This window comes from Erinaceus europaeus, chromosome 12 (genome assembly GCF_950295315.1).
Source record: "Erinaceus europaeus chromosome 12, mEriEur2.1, whole genome shotgun sequence".
NCBI classification, from domain to species: domain Eukaryota; kingdom Metazoa; phylum Chordata; class Mammalia; order Eulipotyphla; family Erinaceidae; genus Erinaceus; species Erinaceus europaeus.
Window position 1 is genome coordinate 37974703 of NC_080173.1, and position 18330 is coordinate 37993032.

The following is an 18330-nucleotide window of genomic DNA, read 5'->3' on the forward strand; positions in this document are numbered from 1 at the left end:
AAGATTATAGGGGGGGGGCTGGGTTGTAAGGCACTTGGTTGAGTGCACATATTACAATGTGCAAGGACCTGGGTTCGAGCCCCCAGACACCACCTGCAGTGGAAGAGCTTTGCAACTGGTGAATCAGATCTGCAAGTGTCTCTCTGTTTTGTCTCACTCTCTATCTCCCCCTTCCCTCTTAATTTTTGGCTGCCTCTATCCAATAATTAAAAAAAAAAAAGATTAAAAATGCTTTTCAACACAACCATATTTGATGGGCTACTATTGTGTGTGTTGTCTTTTTTGTTTTTTATCAGAGCACTGCTCAGCTATGTTTTATGGTAGTTCTAGGGACTGAACCTGAGACCTGTGGTATGCTTCTGGCATGGAAGTCTTTTTGCATAACTATTTTGCTATCTTCCCAGCCTCAGAATATTTTTTAATATCTAAACATATGTAATATATTAATATCTAGACACAAACATTGTCTCCAGCAAACTGGGCACGATTGGGCCTTAAGTGATAGTATCTTTTACTCTTGACAGCTATTCACAGGAAACTATTTTGAACTTTTCTTCCATGTCAGGGCAAGTAGTACCTCTAAAATAAGGCTTCAAATGGTAAACAGACTAGATGGTTAAAGACCTACCTGAAAATACTGTGTTGAACTCAAAAATAAGACAAGGAGGTAGAAACAGAAAACAGAGGGGGAAAAAATAGAAACGTATTTAGAAATGACCAAAAAAGGAACATTTGCTCAAGCTTTCAGCTCATTTTACTGGAATCAGAGCCAGTATTGAAGGTGATTAGAGGATGTCCTCATGAAACTGTTGATAGTGAGTTTTCAAGTGTCTGGCCTATTTATGGCTGAAGAGAATACCTTATATGTTAACATTAACTTGGTGATAGTGGCATTCTGGTTACCAGAGATGATAAAGACTACTTATCTTTCCTTGCCCTTACTCTGCCTGCATATAGCCTCTATTTGCTACATATTTCAGAGTACCACCTCTGCCTACTAGAAATTCAGGTTAAACATTTTTTTACATATTTCACATCTAAATTAATGTTTATCAGTGGCCATTCTATTTAATTTTGTTCTTCCCATCACTGTTTTGACAACTGCAAAACAATGAATATTATCCATGTGAAATTTTGATATATTTGAAGATGTTTATAAAAACTGAGAAGCTATGTGGGAGAGTGAGCAAGCTTCTAGACCTGTACTGTTCTAAATTTAGAAATTTTCATTGGTTGAGTGGCAGAGTTGAAAGTTAACTAAACTTGGAAAGGCTGACTTTCTTAAAGAGGAAATCCTTTCTGATAGGAACTTTTTTTTTTTTTAACTTTTCTTTGAAGCCTCAGAGCTGGGCAATTTCACTGCTCTGGGTCTGCTTTTCCAGAGGAAAAGGTTTAGGGAGGGACACTACATCACTAGTGACTAACATGGACAAGGCAAGCAGCATGGCAGGAATTAGGTTTTAAAAAAATGCTGTGTAATCAGAGGCCTTGAAAGTCAGTTAAGGCTGGTAAAATTTATGAGGGTATCAAAAAAATTGGTTATTTTGAACAGTACTCTTACTATTTTTAAGGAGTGACTATTATAGAAAATTAAGAAATGAAATGAAGTCCCATTTTCACCAAGAAAGAAAAAGTGTGTGTTAGGGGGAACTCACCCAGTAGGGTGTGGATCTCACCATATGGGAGGCCACAGCATGAAACCTTTAGGCACCAAAGTACTTCGGGGCACTCCATGGCCCAGTGCTGTGGTGTGTCTGCCTCTATCAGAAATAACAAGAATCAAAAAGTCAACCTAGGAAGCTTCTTGAAGTGCTGCAACTGTCTCTCTGTCGCCCTCTCTTTCCCCTTTCCCTCTCAATTTCTCTCTGTCCTATCAAAATAAATTTTTTTAATTACTCTTGAAAAAGTAAATATTCAGGGCGGGGATTATAGCATAGTGGTTATACAAAGAGACTCATGTCTGAGGCTCCGAAGTCCCAGTTTCAATCCCTTGCACCACCATAAGCCAGAGCTGCTCAGAGTTTCCAAAAAACTAATCTTTCTCCCTCCTCCTAATTCAGTGTCAGTACAAACTTTCCACGATGGATGGTTGATAGTTGTATATAACCTTTCTTTGCCATGGTGGCATTCATTTCCAAGTGTATTCATTTAACTGATGTTGAAGTAGTTCACACAGAGTAGAATTTGGACTTTTTATTGTACCTACTTCTACCAACTCTCAAAAAGAGTTCTGTATTTATTATTCCAGTGGTAAATTAATATTGGTTGACACTATTGTGAATGGGATGGTAGAATGGTGAGCTGTACGTTCCTAGGTGAGGTAACCAATGCTGTTAGATATAAAAAGATTAGTGTTATCGTGGCAGTCATGTTCCTTGGAAGATAGACACAAAAGGCCAGATTGCCTAAAGAGACCTTTCTAAAGCCCAGTTCTCTTTTAGTGTGGTAGAAGAGGAGGCACAACGCTCCCAGCAAGCTGCTAGAGAAAAACAGAGTCCCAACCAAGCCAACGGATGCAGTGACCATAGACCCATTGACATCTTGGAGATGCTGAGCCGAGCCAAGGATGAGTACGAGAGGGTGAGGCTCTGCTGACCTGAGAACAACAAAAGGGGCAGGGAGACCTGCTGGGAAGTCAGGGAGGACTCACTTCTTCAGCTGGGGAACTCCAGGACCAGCAGGGCTAACTGGTTTAAAAAGAAAACATGTCCTTTAGTTTTAGAACTAACACATTAAGGAAGAAATTTTTTACTAATTGTGGATTCTTGAACTTAGCAGGAAATTATAGAATATTCTGTTTTTGTAAAATTCTAATGGAAGAAGATGGCTTTAAAGTGCAGGAGTTACCCTGCAAAGGGGGTTCTGGAAACATTCTGTGCCTTTTGACCTTGTGGCCTTTTGCTAAGATGCTCAGTAATGTTAGTGAAGTAATCTGTTAATTTGTACCCAATCATACCAAAGGGAGAAATAATGGTCTATGATTAGTAATAATCCATGAATTCATATCTTAGTGTTTGGATGGGCTCTCCTCAGTTGCCACCTGCTTCCAAGCAGCCTGTTTATCCTTCAGTAGAAGCTTGGGAGATTGACAATATCAAGGGCAGGAGTGCAAGTTAGGTCTCACTGATGAGATTTCATCCCAGTTGGAATCTCCTCCATCCAGTGTTAACTGTTCAGTTTATGGTAAAGGCTGTTTGAAAATAAAAACTTTGGGAGTCGGGCGGTAGCACAGCGGGTTAAGCGCACGTGGCGCAAAGCGCAAGGACCGATATAAGGATCCCAGTTCAAGCCCCCAGCTCCCCACCTGCAGGGGAGTCACTTCACAGGCAGTGAAGCAGTTCTGCAGGTATCTTTCTCTCCCCCTCTCTGTCTTCCCCTCCTCTCTCCATTTCTCTCTGTCTCTATTCAATAACAAATATTTTTTAAAAAAGAAAATAGAAACTATTATGACTAGCATCTTCTCCATAAGTCCTACAGCTTTCAATAAACCCTATTTTTAATGTTAAGAGAGATCAAAAACCATCCTTCTTTATAGTTGACCCATGCTATTTGTTTCTGCCATAGGACATAGGCAGGATTATTGATTTTAATGTGAACCGAAGTATTGGTGTGGCATACTCAGTACATGAGGTCAAGCCCAAGACTTTGTGCATGCAAGTCCTGTGCTTTCCCACTGAGCCAGCTCCCCAGCTGCTGAATACTTGTTATTATTAACTGTTTTGTAAGCTTTTCCAAAGAACACTATATTTTCATGAATCTTTTAAATATATATTAAAATATATATTAAATAATTTAATAAATATTAAATATATTTTAAAAGAGTGTAGATACACCCTTTTTAAAATACATATGTATTTATTATTAGATGGAGACAGGCAGAAAATAAGAGAGATGGGGTATTAGGGAAAAAGAGACAAAGAGACACCTGCAACCGTGTTCCACCTGTTGTCAAACTTTCCCCTTGCAGGTGAGGACCAGGGCCTTGAATATGCGAGCACTTAACCAGGTGCACCACTGCCAGGCCCCCATGACTTTAAATCTTCTTGCACAGGGTATCCCTATGAGATTTCATTTGGTAGAATGAAAAGTTTAAAATAATAATAATGAGTGTAATAGCTACATGTTTTTCCTCCTATACCTTATATAAAATAGTACCCTAGGTTTTTATTTCTATTAAGGCTTTAGAAATACAGACTTGCTAAGCTTTCCTATGCAGCAAAATTTCCTTTTGAGAAGAATCACTTGAAATTTATAGATAAAGGATTTTGACTTCTTTTAAGTTTTTACCAAATATTATAAAATTACCCAGCAAAGAGCTTGTTTGTTTTCCCTAATCCTAAGCACTGGATACTGTCATGAACAAAGACAAAATAAACCTTCCAGTAAGCTCTGCACATGTATTTCAAAACAAAACAAAAAAAAACTTAGTGTTCTTGAGACCTTTATAGTACAACCCAGCCAGGGAGGTACCCTATCAATATAGTGCAGGCCTTGCATTTATATCAAGGTCCTAAGCAAACTTCAGGGAGATGATTGTTTAGATTTTTTTACTTATGACAGAAGAGAGAATCAGAGCATCACTCTGGCACATGTTATGCCAAGGTTGAACTTGCAACCCCATCTCTGCAAGTGCAGTTCAGCCACTGTGCACCATTAGGGCCCCCTCTGCTTGTTTTTTAAACTGACATTTCTAATAATCTCAGATGTTATTTTATGAAACAAATGATAGATGACAGATTTTTTCATGTAATATGCTTTTCCTCTTAATTTAAGAATCAGATGGTTGACTCAAATATCTCCAGCCCTGGATTACAGCCCGGTACTCAACTCTCTAACCTGGCAAGCACTGAGACTCTAGAAGAGATGCTGTCGGGGTCACAGGATAAGGTTTGTACAGTTAAAGCCCCAGTTTTATCAAAATAATAAAATAGAATGATATTTTGTAAAGATCTTAATGCAGAACCAGTTTGACTTGTCAAACATGAAGTCCCAAGTTTGATCTCCAGCACCCCATATGCCACTCACTGCCCTGGCACTCATATTCTTTATCTCTTGTTAATAATAATAATAGTAAGCAGTGGCACACCCAGTTGAGCTCACTTGTTGCAATGCACAAGAACAGCTTTTAAAAATCTATAACATATTGTCCAATAGTATCCCATCTCACTCAAAAACTGAATCCATAGTGTTGGAGAGAAGACCCTCTTTAGTCCCTGTTTCGCTGTTGTTTTTTCCCCCTGCCTTTCCACCAGTGTGTCAAACTTACTCCTGTCTCAGATAAGCTTTTGTACTTTTCCCCTTGACCTGGAATACATTCCTCCTGGTTATAAGTCAAACCCTTTGGAATCATAGGGTTAAATATTCTTACATTGCCTAATTTAAATGAAGAAATAGACCCTTTCTGAGAAGGCCACCAGTAAGGTAGACAAAACTCAAGTGAGCAGAGATTTATCCTCTAAGGCAAACAGTGCTTAGTGTTATCAATCCTTCATTTTCCACATACTGTTTATATTTATAGACCAGAGTGAAAAAGCTTTGAAATGCTGAGATTTATATATTGTCAGAGGCCACGTTATTGAAAATCAGCTTAATTCCATAGCTCCTGGGCACAGACTTCTTTTTCTCTTTTAGTTTACTTATTAGTAAGAAAGATAGGAGGAGAGAGAAAGAACCAGCCATCACTCTGGTACCTGTGCTGCCGGGGATTGAACTCCTCACACTTGAGAGACTAATGCGCCACCTCCCGGACCACTAAAAAAACCTATAATAGCACTGCCACCTAGTGTAAGCAGCTGGTAATGTTGCCAGACCTTATAGTATTCAATTACATTTCAGTTTCCTAATCAATTATTAAAAAATTCCTTTAGTAGCACTTCCTTAGTTTGTTTCGTATTTCTCACTCTCTGTAGTTAAGAAGAATGCATACCTTCTGGTGTACCCAGTGTACTGACCAGGTATGAAATCTTGACAGTGTACAGTAGAGTGAGTGAAACAGTGCACACTATTGTGCATAAGAACTACCATCAAGCCCTTAGTCATCATCTGGTGTACCACACACAAGGAATCTTGCTAAGTGGTGAAGCAGTGCTGTGGTTTCTCTCTCTGTTTCTCTCCCTCACTCTCACCCCTTAGCTGGAAAGTATAAATAAAGAGCTCACCAGGAGTGGTAAAATCACACCGATGCAATGCCCCAGAAAAAGCTGGCAACCAAAAAAGAAAATAATCAGTTTAGAATCATGTCAAACCCAACATGTTAGAATTATGTTGCATACTATATGCTACTCACTGAATTTCATCAATTTAAGAGAAGCATTATAAAACTCAGAATCCAAACCTTTTTTTTTTCATTTTTAAAGAATACATTTTATTTATTATAGTACAAAAATACTGAAAAGTTTTGCAGTTCTTGTATGTCCGGTTAAAAAACTAAAAGCAGATAACACAAAAGTCAAATGAAGAAAAACCAACAACGATGACATCCAACAACAACAATAATGACTACAACAATAAAACAAGGCAACAAAAGGGAATGAATAAGTACTTTTTTTTAATGAAGAAAAAGATTGTTTACTTTTGAGTAAAAACTCCTTGTTAATCATTCTTTTAAGATACGTATTTAAAAAGAAAAAGGCCGTGTGGTGGTGTACAGTGACCCTACTTCAAGCCCCTGGTCCCCCACCTGCAGTGGGGAGGGGGATTTCACAAGCAGTGAAGCAGTGCTGCAAGTGTCTTTCTCTCCCACCCACCCTTATCTTACCTTTTGTTTCAATTTCTGTTTGTTTCAATTTCTCTATCCAAAACAGATTATATATATATATATATATATATATTTTTTTTTTTTTTTTTTTTAATGATTTAATGCTTTGTAGTTTTCCCCCTTTTTTGCCAGCAGGGCTATTGTTGCAGCTCAGTGCCTGCATGATTTCAGTGTTCCTTAACCATTTTGTCTAAACATAAATAAGATATATTAGCCAACTCAAAATGGACAGATGAATTGAATGGTCAATAAGTGTATGAAAAGATATTTAACCTCACTAATAGTCACAACAGGATACTACTTCCCACCCATTAGGAAGTGTAGGAACATGGAAAATTATAGTACAAATGGAAATGGAGAATTGCTTTTGTTGGCAGTAACGTAAAATGGTGCAACTGCTATGGGAAATAGATTGGGCTCTTCATAAAGTTAAACACAGAATTATGACTTAGTAATTCTGTTTCTAGATACACATACAAAAGAATTGAAAACTGAGATTAAAACATACTTTCATGGTTTGTTGTTGTTGTCATTGTTTAGACAGAAATTAAGAAGGGTGGAGAAGAGGAGATAGACAACTGTAGCACTGTTTCACCATTTAGAAATATACTCCCCCCCCCCCATGCAAGTGAGGACAAGGGGCTTAAACTCTAATTCTCACACGGGCTAACATATGCACTCAACTTTGCACACCACTGCCGAGCCCCTAACATTAATTTTCATAGCATTCACGATAACCAAAAGTTAGAAACTACCCCATGTTTATCACCAGATGAATGGATAAACAAGATGTGGCATATAAACACAGTTGAGTAATACTCAGGATGAAATTTTGATGCATCCTACAATATGAAGTTCCTTGAAAGTATGTGAGTGGAGTCAGTCAGTCATGAAAGGAAAGTTTGACTTGGTTGTGAGCTGTGTGGAGCAAGCAAATTTTTTTACATCCAGTTTTCATCTACAATTGAGTATTATGGTGCATTATGTTTAAAGTGAGATTCTGAGTCAGAAAAACTGCTGGAAAGTATTGTGGCAAAAGTCCACAGTACCATTAATGGGAGATTGATACTTGCCATCTGAGGATGTCTTTACTTAAAAGCCTCTTGTCACATTTCTTGCCAAAGTATATTTTTGTTAGCTTTTTAATATTAATAGAATTCTATTTGTTGAATGTTCTCTAAGATAAAGTGGTTTCAGATTTTTCCTCTCCAAGAACTTACTGTACTTACCACCTGCATTCTTCTCAGACCTGCTTTGCCACCTCTCACCCCACAGCCAGTGCTTGCCTTGTGCCAGATAGAAAATACACAGCAGACTCCCTTGACTTTCCATTTCTCCTAAACACAGCAGGTGCTTCTTGCATGTTGCTCTTTTCCCCACTCCCAGCCATCACAGCTCAGTGCCCCTGCTTTAGCTTAAGGAATATATAATTCGGGCTTGGGAAAGAAGAGTAACCTGGTTTTTTGGAGGGATTGTGAGCAGAGGGTTGTAGTCTAGAGCCAGGAGATAACTTGCCTAGTAGGGCCAGTGCTTTAATATGCATGAGGCTCCTGGATTTGGGCCCCAGGCACCCATAGATAATACTGCAAGATGCTTTGGATGGTGGAGTGTCTCTCCTCTCTCTCTTAAAAAAAAAAGGGGGAGGGGGAGTTGGGTAGTAGCACAGTGGGTTAAGCGCACGTGGCACAAAGCTCAAGGACTGGCGTAAGGATCTGGTTCAAGCCCCAGCTCCCCACCTGCTGAGGAGTCACTTCACAGGCAATGAAGGAAGTTTGCAGGTGTCTGTCTTTCTCTCTCCCTCTCTGTCTTCCCCTCCTCTCTCTACTTCTCTCTGTCCTATACGACAGCATCAACAACAACAATAATAACTACAACAATAGAACTAGGGCAACAAATGGGAATAAGTAAATATTTTTTTAAAAAGAAAGAAAAGGTGGTAGTGCAACGAGTTAAGCGCAGGTGGCGCAAAGCTCAAGAACCGGAGTAAAGATCCTGGTTCAAGCCCCCGGCTCCCCATCTGCAGGGGAGTTGCTTCACAAGCAGTAAAGCAGGTCTGCAGGTGTCTGTCTTTCTTTCCCCCTCTGTCTTCCCTCCTCTCTCCATTTCTCTCTGTCCTACCCAACAACGATGGCATTAATAACAACAATATCAATAACAACAACAATAATTACAACAATAGAAAAGGGCAACAAAAGGGAATTAAAAAATATTTTAAAAAGAAAAATAAAACGACCAAATTTGTCTCATTTCCTTACTTTCAGGCTCCATTCTTCTGCAAAATATTTTAGTTGATGAATAAATAAGTTTGATTATATTCATTTGCAAGAGGTTTTTCTTTTTTTTTCATTGGGTAACTTGATTTCTTTTTCAGTCTGCTCCATCTGGACAAAAACACTTGACAGTGGAAGAATTATTTGGAACCTCTTTGCCAAAGGAACAGCCAACAGTTGTGGGCCTAGATTCAGAAGACATGGAAAAGATGCCAGGAGAAGCCTCCCTGAAAGAGCCCAGCTCATTCCTGCCATTCTCCTTTGAGCAACCAGGAGGAGCTTCTCAGTCAGAGAACCTGGGGGTTCATGCTCCCACCCATCACCCACTCCAGCCTGAAGTCACCGGCCCGGTGCTAATTACTCCTGCCTCCATCACACAGGCCAATGAAAAGCAGGCCCCAGGTTATGTGATCCCGCTGCAGCCTGTGCTCAGTCCCACTCTGCCAACAGAAGCTCCTACTGCACAGGTCCCCCCCAGCTTACCCCGAAACACCACCCTGATGCAGGCAGTAAAGACCACGCCCAGACAGAGGTCTCCACTCCTGAATCAGCCAGTCACTGAGCTGAGCCATACCAGTCTAACTGCCACCCAAAGTCCCTTCAGAACCCCACTGTGCGTGACAAACACAACTGGCACGTCCCTCCCAAGCATTGAACTTCTCCAGAAACTCAGGTTGACTCCTCAGCATGACCAAATACAGACACAGATACTTGGGAAAAGTACAATGGCGCCCAGCTTCTCTCCAGCAGCAGGTCAGCTGGCCACTCCTGAGAGCTTCATAGAGCCCTCCCCTAAGACAGCAACAAGAGCAACAGCCTCGGCCTCTCTGAGCAACATGGTGCTTGCTCCTCTCCAGGTACTGGCAGGAGGGTGGGGCCTCTGATGGGGTGGGATGAAACTGATTATGACATGACAATGGTTGTTTAAAAAAAAAAAAAAAAAACTCTTCAAGACTGGGCAGATAGCACAATGGTAATACAAAGACTTCCATGCCTAAGACACCACAGGTCCCAGGTGCTTCCACAATACCACCAAAAGCCAGAGCTGAGCACTGTTTTGGCAAAAAGCAAACAAAACATCTTGAGTTTATTAGGCACTAAGAAGAGAGAGGGAAGGTGCTTAGTAGTGAAGCACCAGGTAAATGATATCACTTAATTTCACTCCAGAATTATTTCAGCTGATAAAAAAGCAAAGAGCCATTATTTGTATCTTCCTATCAGGTTATGCATTTTAGTGATTTTTGGTTTTGGTTAATTTTTTTCTTTTTGATAGGACAAAGAAAAGATTGAGACACATAAAGCACTGCTTAACTGCTTGTCAAGCTTCCCCCTGCAGGTGGGAACCAGGGGCTTGAACCTGGGTCCTTACACAATGTAATGCACGTGCTCTGCTAGTTGTGCTATCACACAGCCCTATTTTAGTGCTTTTCTTTTTTCTCGACAATTCCAGTAGTCACTTGACTTGTGGACATAGATCAGAGTTTCTCATCTCCCCCCAGTGCTCTCAGTGAATAAAACTTCCTAGTTGGTCATCTCAGTTCCATAGACTCGGTTCTTTGTTAGAGGTCAGAAAAGTGAGGCAAAGAAGATAGGTGCAGAGTCCTACAGGTGAGAAGTCATTTGCTGGACTTAAACAGTTGGTGTGACTGGGTCTGCTATGGAAAGATATTTGGGTAGTAAGCAAGACTTAGCAAATAGTGTTAAGGAGTTAAGCACTTACTCCCAAAGCTCCAGGGAGTCTTTCTAGTGCTACCAACAAAGGATGGGAAAAGAGAAGACAGGACTACCTGTCAGATAGGAATGCCTGTCACACGGGTTTGAGGTGGCAGGGCCTGGATTAGGAGAGTGGACAAGTGGATTTGTTAGGATGTCTCATCAGAAGAACTTAGTGGTCAGTGATATGTGGTGAAGAGAGTTGCCTCCCAGTAATTCATAAGGCTGATGAGTACACAACTCTGAGCTTATGAGAAAATAAGCTCAGAGTTGGAATAACTGGTGCAAGACCACAGAACTAAAAGAGTATTTTTTTTTCTTTCTCTTTAAGGTTTTATTATTTACTAATGAAAAAGGAGGAGAGAGAGAACCAGACATAACTGGCACATGTGCTGCCTGGGATTGAACTCAGGACCTTATGCCTGAGAGTCTAATGCTTTATCCACTGTGCTATCTCCCAGATCACAAGAGAGTAAATTTTTTTAAATTAACTTATTTATTTATTTTCCCTTTTGTTGCCCTTGAGGTTTTTTTTTAATTGTTGTTGTAGTTATTGTTATTGTTGTTGTCATTGTTAGATAGGACAGAGAAAAATGGAGAGGGGAAGAGAAAGATGGACACCTGCAGACCTGCTTCACCACCTGTGAAGCGACTCCCCTGCAGGTGGGGAGCCGGGGTCTTGAACCGAGATCCTTACTCTGGTCCTTGCACTTTGCGCCACGTGCCCTTAACTGGCTGCACTACTGCCTGACTCCCAAGAGAGTACTTTCATAGTAACCCCCAAGCTGATAACATTCTGTATAGGATATTCTGTTTTGTTCCTTTGAAATACTGTGCAAAAATAGAGGAAACTTCCTGTCTTGTTATATCATTTAACTGTTATTTTTAGCTATCTCTTTTGAGGTTCTCCCCGCAGTATAAAAGAACATTGAGGCTATGAACAGATACCCTCTGTCCCTGTTCCTGTTGCTCTGGCATTATAACCAGCAGTCTGGAATGCTGCCTTCTTGAGATTTGGAGGAAATCGAGCTCAGGGACAGCCCTGCTTCCTAGCATGCTTCCTTACAAGGAGAGCCTACATATAGATAAATTTCAGGGGTTGGGCAGTAGTACATTTGGTTAAGCGCACATGGCGCAAAGCGCAAGAACCGGTTTAAGGATCCTGATTTAAGCTCCCAGCTCCCCACCTGCAGGGCCGTCACTTCACGGGTAATGAAGGTCTTCCCTTCCTCTCTCAATTTCTCTCTGTCCTGTCCAACAACAAACAGCAATGACACTAGTAATCACAACAAGGGCAACAAAATGGGGAAAATGGCCTCCAGAAGCAGTGGATTCATAGTGCATGCACTGAACCCCAGCAATAACCCTGGAGGCAAAAAATAAATAAAATTTCAAAAAAAAAAAAAAAAGATAAATTTCATTTATGTGTCAGCTTCAATTTTAGGACCTGGGATTTATTGAATCTTATCATATTTGCTCTACAACAAGAAGTGATTAGTTACCTCAGTGAGTGAGGGCAAAAGTTAACGTATGCCATCTACCCAAAGTTTAAACCACCTTATCAAGAGATACTTGCTGCCAGGATCTTGATTCTCAACAGACAGCATAGCAGAAATATGCCTAGACCTTCCAACTATTATGAAAGAAAGACAGATTTCCCTTTTTTTTTTTTTTCCTTCATCTTTTCCTCCTCTTCCAGGGTTATTATCAATCACTGGGCTTGGTGCTGCTCGGGGCCAGGCGGTGGCACACCTGGTTAAGTGCGCACACTAGTTCAAGCCCCCTGGTCCCCACTCACAGGGGGAAAGCTTCATGAGTGGTGAAGCAGGGCTGCAGGTGTCTGTTCCTCCCTTTCTCCATCTCGATTTCTACCTCCCCTCACAATTTCTCTCTGCCTCTATCCATTAATAAATAAATAAATAATTTTTTTAAAAAAGGAATCCACTGCTCCTAGTGACCATTTTTTCCTTTTTTTTTTTTTCTTTTTTTTCCTTCCCCATTTTATATTTGATTGAATGGAGTGAAATTGAGAGGCAAGGGGAGAGAGAAAGATACCTGCAGACCCACTTCACTGCTTGTGAAATGTCCCCACTATAGGTGGGGAACAGGGTCTAGGGTCCTTGTGCATAGTACTATGGGTACTTAGCTGGGTACGTCTCAGAGCTCTCACTCTGCAGTTTGCAATTGACTCATTAGTTGCATTGTTATGAGTTCCTATCAGCTTCTTCCTCCAAGAACCTAGAAACTAGTTGATATCTGAACTATTCTGTTACTAACCTAGATTTTCCTGAAGTAGCTGGGACATCTGAATTAAAACTTCTTCATCTCTTTAAAAAACATTGCAGTCTATGCAGCAGAACCAGGATCCTGAAGGCTTTGCTCAGTCTAAGGTGTTGCCCAGTGCCATCCCGGTAAGATTCCCTTTTTCTGAAGAACATACTATGTGTGTCTAAACTTTCAGTTGTGAAGTAAAAGTTTTTCATGTGAGTGAAAAGTGTGAGCTGCCTCCTCCTAGACCAGGCTCTGCTGCTGCCCTGGCAGTTCTTTGCTGTGGCTTGATTCTCTGCTTTGTCTTTTTAATTTTTTATTGCCAACAGGGTTATTGCTGGGGCTCGATGTCTGCACTACTAACCCACTACTTCCAGTGGCCATTTTTATTTGACAGGTCAAGGAGAAATTGAGAGGGAAGAGGAGAGAGAGAAAGACCTCATGACTGCATCTTCCCTGTGGGTGGGGAGCGGGATCTCAAACCCAGATCATTGCACATGGTGATATGTGTGCTGAGTGCACCAACACCCTGCTCAGTGGCAGTAAGGGGTAAAAAGACTTATCTTTGATTTATAGCAGAATATTGAGTTCTGTAAAAAGTTGTGCTTAGGGAGTCGCAGCGGGTTAAGCACAGGTGGCGCCAAGCACGAGTACCAGAGTAAGGATCCTGGTTGAAGCTGCTAGCTCCCCACCTACAGGGGAGTCGCTTCACAAGCGGTGAAGCAGGTCTGTAGGTGTCTGTCTTTCTCTCCCCTTCTCTGTCGTGCCCTCCTCTCTCCATTTCTCTCTGTCCTACCCAACAATGACGACATCAATAAAAAGGGCAACAAAAGAGAATGAATAAATAAATAATTTTTTTAAGAATTCATGCTTCATATGACTAGATTTTTTTATTCTCTTTATTGAAGTAAAATTTACGTACAGCAAAATGCAGGGGTCTCCCCACCACCACCACTGTGATTCTTGCTGGAACTTTCCACTTGCACAATTCCCCCATTCCCCATGGACTTTTTTTTTTTTTTTTAATAAGATAAGAGAGTGACAGACAGGGAAATTAGAGACATCAGGATACTGTTTCACCAATCGTAAAGATGCCCATTTGCATGGTGCACCTACATGATGGCCAAGGACTCAAACCCAGATCCTCACACATGGTAAACTGCACTCTACTGGATGAGCTATTTCCTTGCCCCACAATCAGATTTTCTTTTTTCTTTTTTTAATATTGGATAGAGACAGCCAGAAATCAAGAAAGGGGTGATAGTGAGAGAAGACACCTGCAACACTGCTTCACCACTCATGAAGCTTTCCCCCTGAAGGTAGGGACCAGGGACTCGAACCCAGGTCCTTGCACATTGTAACATGTGTGCTCAACCAGGTGTGCCAATACCCAGCCCCCACAATCAGATTTCCTAATCAAGACGTGACTTTATCACAGATTTATTCTTCTTGTACAGTTCTGCTGTTATTTATCCTTCCCCTTCTGTGATGATTGGACTTGACCTTCCATAAAAATTCTAGGGCATTTTTAAATGCATTCTTTTTTTTCTTTTTCTTTCTTTTTTTTTTTTTTTTTTTTTTTGAGAAAGACACAAAGACCAGAGCACTGCACAGCTCTGGCTTATGGTGGTGATGGTGATTAAACCTGGGACCTCAGAGCCTTAGGCATCAGTGTCTTTTGCATAACCATTATGCTATCTCCCCAGCCCAACTATTTATGCTTTAACTAAAAAAACAGATGTAAAATGAGCTGCTATGCTTCTACTGAGTGTTTACCTGAGCCCCCAATAGGCCTGGGCTCTGAGCTGCGTTCACCTACTGTTTATACCTGTTACCCTGTATCCCCTACTCTGGGAGAGCTGCTGTGTTCCTGTGCAGTAACCATTGTTCCCTGCAGGTCACAAGCTCCCCACTGGCCACTGTGACGACAACAGGGTCTTCGGTCCTGCTGTCACCAAGTGTTTTCCAGCAGACAGTGACAAGGTCCATGGACCTCGAGAGAAAAGCAAGCTCCCCTTCTCCTCTGACTGTTGGAACACCAGAAAATCAGAGAAAGCCTTCCATCATCCTCAGCAAGTCTCAGCTCCAGGACACATTAATACACCTGATAAAGGTATGTCAGATATCAGTCTTTGAATTTCCTGTTTTAAGGTTTTAAAAACTTTTAAGTCTTAGAAAATCAGTTCATAAAGTAAAGTCAAGCCTACCTAAGTGTAAGTATTCTTCTTTCTGTAAGCAAATAGTTCCAGTAGAGAAATAGCTGAAGGAAATCCAAAATAATAATCATGGTTTTATTTGAGTGATTGAGTTCTTTTTATTAAGATCACTTATACAGCTTCTTCCTAAGCTGTTCTCAAGAACATCAGTTATCTTCGTCTTTTTTCAATTTACCATTGGTCTACACAGTATTCAAGATGCCAGGAGTAGGTTATCAGATGGTAGCAAACCTAGTTGAAAACACTGGTTACCAAGTGTACGGACCCAGCTTAGAGCCCATCTGCAGGGGAAAGGTTCATGAGCAGTGAAGCAGGCCTGCAAGTTTATCTCTCTCTGTCTCGCCTCTGTCTTCCCTCTCTCTTCAGTTTCTTTCTCATATCTAATAAAAAAGAAAGAAAAGGTGGGGAAAATAAAAGAAGAGGAGGGGCCAGGCAGTGGCACTCCTGGTTAAGTGCTCACATTACAGTGCTCAGAGACCCAGGTTCAAGCCCCTGGTCCCCACCTGCAGGGGGAGAGCTTCATGAGTGGTGAAGCAGGGCTACAGGTGTCTCTGTCTCTCTCCCTTTCTATCTCCCCTCTCCTCTCAATTTCTGGCTGTCTCTATCAAATAAATAAATAAAGATAATAAAAAAAGAAGAGGAAAGTGGCCATCAAGATCAGTGGTTTTCCATCCAAAAATGGGGGGAGGACTTGGACAGAATATTCACCACAGAAGAGATCCAAAAGGCTGAGAAACACATGAAAAAATGCTCCAAGTCTCTGATTGTCAGAGAAATGCAAATCAAGACAACAATGAGATATCACTTCACTCCTGTGAGAATGTCATACATCAGAAAAGGGAACAGCAGCAAATGCTGGAGAGGGTGTGGGGTCAAAGGAACCCTCCTGCACTGCTGGTGTGAATGTCAACCTCTGTGGAGAACAGTCTGGAGAACTCTCAGAAGGCTAGAAATGGACCTACCCTATGACCCTGCAATTCCTCTCCTGGGGATATATCCTAAGGAATCCAACACATCCATCCAAAAAGATCTGTGTACACATATGTTTTTGGCAGCACAATTTGTAATACCTAAAACCTGGAAGCAACCCAGGTGTCCAACAACAGATGAGTGGCTGAGCAAGTTGTGGTATATATACACAATGGAATACTACTCAGCTGTAAAAAATGGTGACTTCACCGTTTTCAGCCGATCTTGGATGGACCTTGAAAAAATCATGTTGAGTGAAATAAGTCAGAAACAGAAGGATAAATATGGGATGATCTCACTCTCAGGCAGAAGTTGAAAAACAAGATTAGAAAAGAAAACACAAGTTGAACCTGAAATGGAATTGGAGTATTACACCAAAGTAAAAGACTCTGGGGTGGGTGGGTGGGTGGGGAGAATACAGGTCCATGAAAGATGATGAATGACATAGTGGGGGTTGTATTGTTAAATGGGAATCTGGGGAATGTTATGCATGTACAAACTATTGTATTTACTGTTGAATGTAAAGCATTAATTCCCCAATAAAGAAATAAATTATATAAAAAAAAAAGAACAGCAAAAAAAAAAAAAAAAAGATCAGTGGTTTTGTCATGTAGGTACCAAGCCCCAACAGTAACCCTGGGGGCAAATACATACATACATACATACATAAGATTTCAGGGTTAGGGGGGCAGTAGCGCAGCGGGTTAAGCACACATGTCACAAAGTGCAAGGGCCGGCGTAGGGATCCTGGTTCGAGCCCCTACTTCCCCACCTGCAGAGGGTTGCTTTGCAAGTGGTGAAGCAGGTCTTCGGGTGTCTTTCTCTCCTCTTCTCTGTCTTCCCCTCCTCTCTCGACTTCTCTCTGTCCTATCCAGCAACAACAACAGCTTGATAACAAAAACAACTACAACAAGCATAACAAGAGCAACAAAATGGGGAAAATGGCCTCCAGGAGCAGTGGATTCATAGTGCAGGCACTGAGCCCCAGCGATAACCCTGGAGGCAAAAAAAGGGTTAGATAGAGTTTCACAGCTATGTATATGTGTGTATATAGCTCACCAATCTGCCACCAAAGCTCAATTCTAAGAGAAAGTTTGGATACTAGTTTTTTTCACAGGTTTGTATGCTTTAGTTATCTGTATTCTATATATGAGTGAAACCATCCATTAAATGCCTTTCACTTCTTTACTTAATCAACTTTGTATAATTGCCTCCAGTTCAGAATAAAATGGAAGTAAATTTTAATGCTCTAAATGTAACAATGCCATCTCTTCTAGAATGATTCCAGCTTCCTCAGCACCCTTCATGAAGTCTACTTGCAAGTTCTGGCCAAGAACCAAGACAATCCCCATAACCTATGACTAGGGGAGAATGAATTTGAAGGCAGAATATCCACCTCAGAAACAAATAGGCCTCGTCATGGGAAATTCTAACTGAACACTGAGCTTTGAGCATCCTGAAATTGAGCCTATGAGAAAGAGACTCACTCCTTAAGAATGTTTTCCAAGTGACGTTCTCAGTGATAATGGAAGTTTTCACTGTGAAGCATCACCAGCAGACCTTTGTTTTGACAAAAAAAAAAAAAAAAGAATAAGACTGTTGTGTTAAGTTGTGTGAGTGTTTTCTACTAACTGTAAGCAAGTATATGAAATAAGAAGCCTGGAATTTCAAGCTGCTCTCACTTTCAAGGTGATAGAGAAATGGAGGCACCAATTTTGCAATAGTTAAGAGTTCAGCCCAGCACAGACCTCTTTCCAGAGGGGCCTTCACCCCTTAGAACTTGGTCACAAGGCTGTTAGTAAAGTTCTGAACAGAGAAAAGAGCAGCAGTTGGGTCTCTGCAAAGTAGCTTCAAGTTTTATGTATCAGTTTAAGTTGATAAATTTGGACTGATGTGTTCAAGTGAAGTATATTTTCTATGAATGCCTCCACTTGAGCCTTAAAAGTTCTGAAAATGATTGTGTTTTGTTGTTGGAGTCTCCAGGGCTTCTGTGTTTCAGCCCCTAGCAGTACCATTTGAATTGGGGCCTGCCAGGTACTGTGGCAGTGGAGGCCAGCCTGGTTGACCAGGCTGAAAACCTTTACTTTCAGTTAAACTCTCCAGTAGTCTTGAAAATGTTTAGCTTGTGGGTGAAGCA

At 41.0% G+C, this 18330-nt stretch overlaps 1 protein-coding gene across 2 annotated transcripts in view; it reads left to right on the top strand.

The window, feature by feature from the left end:
• Positions 1 to 17620, top strand: part of DCP1A (decapping mRNA 1A) — a 39700-nt gene extending 22080 nt beyond the window's left edge. Inside the window, exons 5-10 of one of the 2 annotated variants that reach the window (XM_007526160.3) lie at positions 2442 to 2580; positions 4774 to 4887; positions 9129 to 9884; positions 13086 to 13151; positions 14906 to 15121; positions 17471 to 17620. In XM_007526160.3, coding sequence (XP_007526222.1) covers positions 2442 to 2580; positions 4774 to 4887; positions 9129 to 9884; positions 13086 to 13151; positions 14906 to 15121; positions 17471 to 17554 — 1375 coding nt within the window. In that variant the 3' untranslated portion in view covers positions 17555 to 17620. The remainder of the gene's footprint in view (positions 1 to 2441; positions 2581 to 4773; positions 4888 to 9128; positions 9885 to 13085; positions 13152 to 14905; positions 15122 to 17470) is intronic. The other variant, XM_060203135.1, reaches the window with a different exon arrangement.
• Positions 17621 to 18330: the final 710 nt, after the last annotated feature.